This window comes from Leuciscus leuciscus (assembly GCF_965113295.1).
Source record: "Leuciscus leuciscus genome assembly, chromosome: 1".
In the NCBI taxonomy this organism is placed as follows: Eukaryota; Metazoa; Chordata; class Actinopteri; order Cypriniformes; family Leuciscidae; genus Leuciscus; species Leuciscus leuciscus.
Genome location: NC_138725.1, coordinates 77,175,496 through 77,185,350, shown reverse-complemented (window position 1 = coordinate 77,185,350; position 9,855 = coordinate 77,175,496). Strand labels below are relative to the sequence as shown.

The following is a 9,855-nucleotide window of genomic DNA, read 5'->3' as shown; positions in this document are numbered from 1 at the left end:
TTAACTCTCGTTTCATCCCTCAGGCCTAAGCCTATAAATAACAACAACAACAAAAAATGCATTTTTTAAATGTACTAGAATGAATTATCTAAGAAAATATATTTTAAGATATCTCATATTATGTATGCAAAGTAAACCCATGATATATATATATATATATATATATATATATATATATATATATATATATATATATATATATATATATACCTCATAACATCAGTAACTCGACAGCCCTACCTAGAACGGGTTTCCTCAGCGTTTGTAATGTCTGCACAAAGGAGATGTTGGACAGCTGTGCAAAGAATCGCCTTTGGAGAAAACTGTTGATTTTATACTCAAAAAATGTAAGTATCATTAATATTAAAAATTTATATTACCCCAGAATGAATTGCATTGCTATCCCACCCCAAAACATACAATAACAACGATAAATGCTGACCAATACTTAATTATATTACTTTTTACTGATATATGATATAATTCAATAAAACAAACAAAATGTAATGTATGTCATATGACATAGCTATGCATGAATACACTCTAGATGTGTATATAGTGTAACATATCTACATTTTCATTCAAACAATTAAATAAAGCATTAATTAAATAATTATATTTTATTTACTGACAACAATGAGAAATATTAATAAATTAGTCAAAGAATGAATGAAAGTCACCATCACACAATAAACAAATGCATATACAAGTCAACACATGAAACAAAGCTTTATTCAAACTACAATCATGTATGTAGGCTACAGGCGCTGAACCCCACATCCTTCTGCCATCTCAACACAGCGGTTCCCATTCTGAGGTTGTTGCGTGATGTGTTGTGCTTCACAATCTGAGGCAATAAGGGCAGGTGGAGTGATAGAGGGTCTCTTAAGGGCAGGTGGAGTGATGGAGGGTCTCGTAAGGGCAGGTGGAGTGATGGAGGGTCTCATAAGGGCTGATGGAGTGATGGAGGGTCTCTTAAGGGCAGGTGAAGTGATGGAGGGTCTCGTAAGGGCTAGTGGAGTGATGGAGGGTCTCGTAAGGGCTGGTGGAGTGATGGAGGGTCTCGTAAGGGCAGGTGGAGTGATGGAGGGTCTCGTAAGGGCAGGTGGAGTGATGGAGGGTCTCGTAAGGGCAGGTGGAGTGATGGAGGGTCTCGTAAGGACAGGTGGAGTGATGGAGGGTCTCGTAAGGGCAGGTGGAGTGATGGAGGGTCTCGTAAGGGCAGGTGGAGTGATGGAGGGTCTCGTAAGGGCAGGTGGAGTGATGGAGGGTCTCATAATGGCAGGTGGAGTGATGGAGGGACTCGTAAGGGCAGGTGGAGTGATGGAGGGTCTCGTAAGTGCAGGTGGAGTGATGGTGGGTCTCATAAGGGCAGGTGGAGGGTCTCGTAAGGGCAGGTGGAGTGATATAGGGTCTCGTAGGGGCAGGTGGAGTGATGGAGGGTCTCATAAGGGCAGGTGGAGTGATGTAGGGTCTCATAAGGGCAGGTGGAGTGATGGAGGGTCTCGTAAGGGCAGGTGGAGTGATGGAGGGTCTCATAAGGGCAGGTGGAGTGATGGAGGGACTCATCCATGGCACCATCTCCAGGATTCAGCTCTGGGCTCCTCATCCTCAGTGCTCACACCAGCCTGCTGACATTTCAGATCCTACAAAAATGCACAAACATAACACAAAAAACAGTCATTTTAACCGCACAATGTCATTTGATTTCAGTATTATTTAGAAGACAAAAAACGCTTTTCACAAATGCCGCCATCATCTTCCCTTGTAGGTCCTGCTCCACCACAAAAGCTGTGCAGCAAATGCACAGAAATCAAGAATCAGAAAAGTGCTGAAATAGCTCTGTTTGAAATTACAATAATTAAAATAAACTACAACTTAAATAGTTGTTGTTATTCATTTCTGTAGTATACTCACTCAAAGCCTTTGATGGCAGCATTCAGCTTCATGAGCCACTCTCCACCGGATCAACACACGTCTGGTCATCTGTCCCTGTAACATCCAGACAAGATTCATATTACTTATGTGATTTATGAGCTCAACACTACATTTACATGTTGAGGTTGTTTTAACTTTTTATCCAACATAAATGTTCCTTAATTTATCAACAGTAATGAACAAATAAAATAGATAACTTATGTTTAGTTACTTTATAGATTTATTCTACATAATAGCACACATTCATCACTCAGATGTCTATTTCATGTTGTGATGTGCTCTTCTGCAATACTTACTGAAGATTTTCCTGTCAGATGTAAATAGACATTTAAAATAAGCGTCTTTAAGATGTATATGGTTTATGTAAATCCACTTTAGAGACGTAACTTTTACGTGTCCTTACTGGAGCTCCCCTGTTAGCTAACGTTATACATAATAAAACGTGTTTTTACAGCAAAATCACAACTATACTACACTGTGTAACGTCTTTACACCTTCAACAATTCAACAGTTTACTCTACAGTAGTTCAACACATGCAATTTTAACACAAGGAACCGTGTTTACTCACATTTGAAAGCACCCGCGTCGCTGATCTCTGCGATGTTTGATAATGATGTTACCTCTCGCGTGGCCTCCTGGGATAGAAGAGTATCCATCGGTTGAGCACTCGAAAATCTGTCCGAAAGCAGTAAGCCATCCGGGAACTTCTCGCCTACTCTTTTATGAATACTGATGTTTCGAACGTACTGCTTCCTTCACGTACTGTTTTCGCCTACTATATAGTAGGAAAGTAGGGATATTCGAACGCACTTAAGTCCGAATCTCGCGATAATTAGTACGTCACCCAGGTAATTCTCGCCTACTCTTTCGGATTCGTACATACTTTTTCGCTCGCCTACTCTTTTTCCCATACTAAATAGTAGGGAAGTATGCGGTTTCGAACGCAGCCTAAATCTCTCAAGAACTCAGCAGAGTATACCCAATCCTGTGCCCAATTATCAAGCATTTCTGAAGATCTTAATGAGTTGGTTCAGCGGTGTTTGATTAGGGCTGGAGCTGAACTTTGATCTTCAGAAACATGATTGGGCACCCCTGGGGGGTATTCCAGAAAGCAGGTTATGTGACATACCCGGGTAAGTTTAAGGGTAAGTTAGTGGATAACCTCAACTTTCGGTTCCAAAAACAGAGGTAACTTTCTGGGTATGTATGTAACCATAGGAACTTACTCTCTGAAGATAACCTGCTCGGTAGCAGGTTATGTTCCAGGGTTAGTTTGTTTCAGAAGGTTACTGAGCATGGCGTGCCCTTTTGATGACGATCCTGTGGACGTGGAGGCACACATTATACAGGTTTTTTTCGCCGGGAGAGAGTTATAAGACCGCGAATTGATGTATTTTCATTTCCTAATGATTATTTGAAAGAGCGTTATCGATTTTCAAAAGATTCGTTAATTTATTTAACACATCTCTTGAGACCACATATTGCAAATGTCACAAACCGCGGGTCTGCGCTTAGAACAGAGAACATTCTGTGCATATCACTTCGGTTTTTCGCGTCAGGGCATTTTTTGTACAATGTGGGCGATGCAGAGCATGTGGGAAAGGCAACTGTGTGTAGAGCCGTTCGCACAGTATGTCTGGCACTTAAACGATTCTTACACACGTTTGTACAGTTCCCTGGCCATAAACCTCTGCGTGTTATTAAAGAGGAATTCCACAGAGTGGCAGGTTTGTCCTTTGTAGTAAAATATATGACGCATATTAAATATGTAGTCATACTATTTATATCTATACATGTATTCATCCTGCACACACACACACACACTTTAAACTTCCATATATGACTTTCTATTTCAGGATTTCCAAATGTAATTGGGTGCATTGATGGCACACACATTCCTATTAAAGCTCCTTCAGTAAATGAGGGAGACTATGTTAATAGGAAATCTATTCATAGTATCAATGTGCAGGTAACAATTTCATTTTGTGTTCCTAATTTTTTGTCTTGTTAAAATCATTAGACTCATTACTTTTTCCCACTAAATGTAAGCTTAGCGTTAAGTTCTGCCAGGAAGACTCAATCAGCGCGTCATGTATTAACTCACTTCTAACCAATCATGTGTTAACACTCTCAGTATAAAAGAATGGTACTTACATTCGTATGAGTTCGCAGATACTGACGGCGCCAATTACCTCCATCCTCCCCAACCACCTCCTAGATGGTCCTTTCCCTCCATCCTCCCCACCACCACCAGGATGGTCCCTTCCTTTACCTCCAGGGGGTCGGCTGCGCCCCTGCCTTCATCTTCAGGCGGGATTTGCAGATTCCGTTACCCTCGCATTGCTTGCTAAGGACGGGGCCTACGCCAAAGACTTTATAAAATTATGCTTGCTGAGCTATTAATAAATTTACACTTGTTATATCATTTTATCTCCCGAGTCTTTCTGGTAGAACTATAGGTAATATGTGAGGCAACCCACATCATTACTAATGTGGAGGCAAAATGGCCAGGATCTGTGCATGATGCCAGAATTTTCCACGAGTCATCATTATGTCAGTCATTTCAGGAGGGTATGTTTTGCTGTATACAATTATTATTCTTTTTTTTTTTTTTACTATATTTGTATTGTACACTTGAATCATTACAGGACAGTACAATGGTTACTTGCTGGGGGACAGAGGATACCCTTGTCTGCCCTATTTAATGACACCCCACCCTGAACCTGATCCCGGACCACAGACCCGCTTTAACCTGGCTCACAGCCGAACACGGGCCAAGGTGGAGATGACCATAGGGATCCTGAAGTCTAGGTTTCAGTGTCTGCGTGGGCTCCGGGTCAGTCCAGAGAGGGCATGCGACATCATAGTGGCTTGTGTTGTGCTTCACAACATTGCCACTATAAGAGGAGAGAACCACCCTCCTTGGATTGAGGAAGATGGCCCAGAGGAACCCCAACAGGGTTTTGCACACAACAGAGATGGAAGACTATTGAGAGACAGGATTTGTCAAAATTACTTTTATTAAAATGTTTGCACTGGTCTGCTCTGCAGTTCATTTCTTGATTTCCTGCAAAACAATGAAAGTAAAAATGAAATAAAATGTTTATTTTTTTATTACAATGCTTTATATACACAACACTTTTAACATGCAACAGATTAATCAGAAGTTCTCACCTTAAGGCGATGCTCCAGTAATTCAATTTCAAGTTTTGCTTTTTTTAATTTGAAGCTGTATAAGGTCCATCTCCATGTCACTTTTTCTTATTTGTTTTTGAAGATGGACCTTATACAGCTCCTTTGCTGGCAAAACTAGGAAGGCAAAAAAAGTTAAATAAATGAGATTCTGTCAGACAATAAAAGTAAAATATGGACAACTGCACTCAAATTCTTACTCCGGTTAGATTGTGCGTTGAGGTTGAAGGACCTTCATCTGTGGGCAAATCCCCAGGTATGTCCTGTGAAAGGACAATGACAGTTTGTTACTCTAATGTAAAAAGGGGGCATGCATTATAATGGTGTGCATCATACCTCAGTGGATCTACCAGCATTGTCCACTTCTGTCACAGCAGATGTGGTCTCTTCATCGTCATCTTCATCCTTCAGTGGAAATATGCAAGTATACATTATCTGGCAAAAATAAACATAAAAAAATATCTAAAAGCAACTAAAGGTACCTGACAACAAAACACTTACAGCTGTGACAGACTGTGTTCTTTCTGGAGGGTCCAATAATACAATCCCTCTGTCAGTATCTATAAGAAAATACAACCCATACAATTCTCAATATTATCAAAGAGAAACCAATAATGCAGGAAAAAATATCAAAGCAATATAACTAAGACCACAGTAGCCTATACATCATATGTAGTTAAATAAAGTAAGCCTGCATAAAAACGTTAAGCATGTTCAAAAAGCCTTTATAAGTGACAGAGAGTCATTTATTAAGTCATAATGAGAACAAATCACAGTGGCAAACTTACATTTCACCATGTTACTTGTGGTGCATGGTGTGTGTGATGAAGTGCCCCCTGGAATGCCAGCAACCACTGGTCGCCCTTTATTAAGGGACAGAGCCAGCTCCTCAGATGGGGTGAGGGGAGGTGGTGGTGGGCCCCCGCCAGTTAGACGGGCTTCAGCCTTCTTTCTATTAGCTACATGACAGAAAGAATATACTAAATCGTGTTTAATAAATAGTTAAGTAATTGTGTAATCAAATATTACCTTTTTGCAGAATGTTTTTGTGTTTCATTTTGACTTGGCTCAAAGTTCTTCTGGCTCCAGAAGGATTACACCTTATTAAATAAGAAACCATATATTCCTAGTCAATATACACTGGTATTTTAATCTAAAGAAATGAATGGCAGGAAAAGTAAATGCTTTCGTAGTGATTTAACAGTCAAAAGGATGCGGAAGGGGTGTTTCATTATTGTGCACTATAATAAAAGGGGAGGCAATATCAAATTTGCAATTTAATACACTCACGCATTTACTCTGTCCGTTATTTTTTGCCAAGCCAACTCTCTTTCTTTAGCCCATGCAGCCGTATTGCTTTTTTTCATTATTATTGGCTTGAATTCTTCGTATGCGTGCATTAAAACCTCCCAACTCCGCCTCAGTAAAGTATGCTGCTCTCTTTTTTTCATTGTCATTTTCCATTTTGACTCGTGAAATCGGCGATCCATTGAAAACGCCTTTATGCACGCGCATTAACTCTGGGTAACCAGTAAGAGGTTGATTAAACTAACTCTTCTCAGGTGTTTTGGAACCGACATACTCATGGTATGCGATTTTGGGGTAAATCAACCCAGAGGTTATGATTTACCAAATGGTAAGTTAACCAAGCTTTCTGGAATACCCCTCTGATATGCAGTATAAATTAGTGTTGGGCGATATGTGTTCGGATCTAAAGACTGTTAGCTATTAAGCCTATATATTTTTAGTGATATTATTATTATTATTAATTTGTCATTTGTATTGTTATTAGTGTTATTAATGTCATTAAATGTTTTGTGAATATGCTATGGAAACAAAAAATGCTGGCGAACAGCAATCGTTTTCATCTTGGCTTAAACAACTATATAAGAGTGATGCGTCTTTTTTATAAAAAGCACTATTGACAATTTGTGAATAGATCACAAAATATGTTGATGTTGGATCATCTGAAGATTACCTTTCTGCTCGTCTCCACAGATCTTTTAACTTTTGTGCCATGCAGACCTTGATCTCAGTGCCTCCGATGCCTGGGTGTGTCTTTTTGATAACATTAAAATTTGATGACATTGAAATACATTCAATTGTCAACATTGAGTTTGTTATTTTCTAATGATAAAATCCCAGTTAACTTTCTGTTTTCTACAAGTTTCACTTGGCAGCAAAAATCTACCTTTAAACTTGAAAGAAAATGAAGATTTGGCATTTATCATGATAATTATTAATATCAACTGATATGATTATTATTTGTTTTTATATGATACTTTTTTTGGCCATATCGCCCAGGCCTAAAGTAATGGATGGGATACGCTTAGCCTCAAATACCACTCTAAATTGGGATTAGAGATTAGTGTGCATTGAGGGCAGTGCTTTGCCATTTTTTTCAAACCTGTGACAGTACACTTACTTCCTGTCGCATGGACACGCTTAATTGGCCAAGACTGCAAGGTTGGTTTTTGGGACAGGCTTTTATGAGTGAGTCATTAAATCATTAATTCAAACCAATTAATTTCAAACATTTCTTTTAAATAGATAAAAGAAATTAACCTTTTTTCAGAACCTCTAGTAAATGACATGGTCCTCAACTGAGGCCATCCTTAAAAATGGTTATTTAAAAAAATTAAAAAAAAATTATATAAACATAAATATGACACTAAATCGTTTTCTTTAATGACTAGGCTACAACACATGGGCCTATTTGCCTACAGTACAGAGAAATGTAACGTCGGAGCGGGATTTGAGTGAACACCATCTTACCGGTGAGCATGTGGGGGAGATGATTTTCAAACAATCATTGAATATTATTTTGCTTGAAATGCCAATCCTTAATATTTGGTGTTTTAAATGCCTGTTTGAGGTCTCTGTGAAAGTTTTAAAGCAGTCTTTTAGTGCCGCTTTCAGAGCGCTCACGTCCGTAACGGAGAACTGTCAAGTCCGTAACATTGTTTTTTCCTCATAAATGCGAACACGAAAAATAAAATATTTTATATTTTATGTTCTGTGGAGAGTCAACCCTTCTTCATCCGGTGGGTAGAATTACTTTTGGTTTGTGCAATTCACAGGTTTACAAAAAAATATTTTGCCACCTAAAAGTTAAAGATTTTTTTGTGTCACGTTTATAATACATGTGTATTTCCCTCATATTAAATATAAAACGCATGTGTAGACTGATATTTTTCTAATGTGTGAACTCCTTTATTAATGGAGTATGGGGTATTAAATGCATTTTCTGAGAATACCATTACAGCCCTAATAATCATAGATGATGCCACGGGTTTTTATTTAAAAGAAAGAATGTAGCCTACGTTTGTATGTAGGCCTAGGCCATTTATTTTCACAATACTTACTAAAATATAATTGATATTATTTGATTGCATTTGTATTAGTTGTTTGAAGAGTAAAAATAAAATCGGTCGGCAAGTCGGTCGGACTAAAAGGAAAATAAATAAATAATTGTGTCGGTCCTAAATTGACAGGGTCGGTCGGGTTACGGCAAACAGAATATTTTTAAGGATGGCCTGAAATCACTTCTCCTGACTATGTAAATTCTACCTTTATTTCTCCAGTTTGGTTAGGAGTGGCTAGATGGGTGTTAGAAGTGGGTACTGGGTGGCTAGGGGCCGACTGAGCTGCCTGAATGGCATCTTTGACAGCTTTTGTGATTGTATCAGCAAGTCCTAATTCAAATCAAAGGAATGAACAGTTAACACACACATCAATCGAGTTGTGACTTATTAGTTGTAGTATTTATATTTTTAAAATATTATAATCAGTTCCTCCAGTTTTTCACTATTAATGTAAACACAGATATCGGATACCAGTAGTGTCTAAAGAAAATGTAATAGGCGGGACAAAAAATAATAATAAAAAAAATCGGATATGGTCAAAAGATCCGATCTGTGCATTAAGACTTGCAGTGTAAACGCAGCCATAGTGTACCTTTAATTAAAGTTGTATAATATTTTCATGAGGATAAAGATGTTTATGTTAGTGAGTGGTCAGTGTGAAAAAATTTATGAATGATCAAATTAAAATAGTTCACCCAAAAATATAAATTTTGTCATCACTTACTCACCCTCAAGCCAAACCTGTGTGTTTAACAGAAGAAAGAAACTCATACAGGTTTGTAACAACTTGAGGGTGAATTTTTGGGTGCACATTTCAACAAAACCAGTAATTTTGATCGCAAACCTCACTAGGAGAAAAGGAAAAATTGCAAAATGCAGTATTGGTGGAACTGTAAAATGGAAATGCTCACCCTCCTGCATTTGAAAGCGTATCTCCTTTTCCTTGGTTTTTAGCCTCTCCTCAAGCTCCTTTACATCATTTTTGTAGTCTCTCTATCAGTGTAGAAAGAGGAACACATGTACAAGAGAAAGAAAATAGAGAAAGCCACTTGAAGTGCTGAAGAACTTTCTAGAATCTTGTAATTATGAAAATATATCTCTGTTATCTGTTGCTCAGGTAGAGAGAACTAATGAATCGTGTTTTGTTTTCTCTCACCATGTACTGCCTATTTGGTGACATATGCATGAAAAAGACCCTTTTGCCACATAAATAAGTGTAAACAAATCAGATTCGTTTACATTTACCTTAGGCCGTTTTGGAGTACAGATTGAATCATGCTCCGGAGTCATGGCGTTTGAGTCATCCTCTGTCTGAAAAACAAGTGTATGGGTAAAGGGTCAGCAGTAATTATGAATAAT

The 9,855-nt window shown here is 38.4% G+C and overlaps 1 protein-coding gene across 1 annotated transcript; it reads right to left on the bottom strand.

Annotated features, from left to right (window-relative positions):
- Positions 1-4,970: 4,970 nt before the first annotated feature.
- LOC309512080 (uncharacterized protein) lies at positions 4,971-9,489 on the bottom strand. The gene is made up of 9 exons (XM_082187485.1): positions 9,408-9,489; positions 8,702-8,826; positions 6,161-6,231; positions 5,920-6,090; positions 5,633-5,691; positions 5,468-5,536; positions 5,332-5,394; positions 5,114-5,248; positions 4,971-5,006 (listed from the first exon to the last, which is right to left on the bottom strand). Exons 3-8 carry the CDS (start codon positions 6,186-6,188, stop codon positions 5,201-5,203), a joined length of 438 nt encoding a protein of 145 aa, XP_082043611.1. The 5' UTR covers positions 6,189-6,231; positions 8,702-8,826; positions 9,408-9,489; the 3' UTR covers positions 4,971-5,006; positions 5,114-5,200.
- Positions 9,490-9,855: the final 366 nt, after the last annotated feature.

Coding starts and splice junctions, on each gene's coding strand:
- LOC309512080 (XM_082187485.1), bottom strand. CDS start 6,188: ATGAAACACAAAAACATTCTGCAAAAAG. Junction 6,091..6,160: donor CAAAAACATTCTGCAAAAAG/GTAATATTTGAT, acceptor TCTGTCATGTAG/CTAATAGAAAGAAGGCTGAA. Junction 5,249..5,331: donor CAACGCACAATCTAACCGGA/GTAAGAATTTGA, acceptor TTGCCTTCCTAG/TTTTGCCAGCAAAGGAGCTG.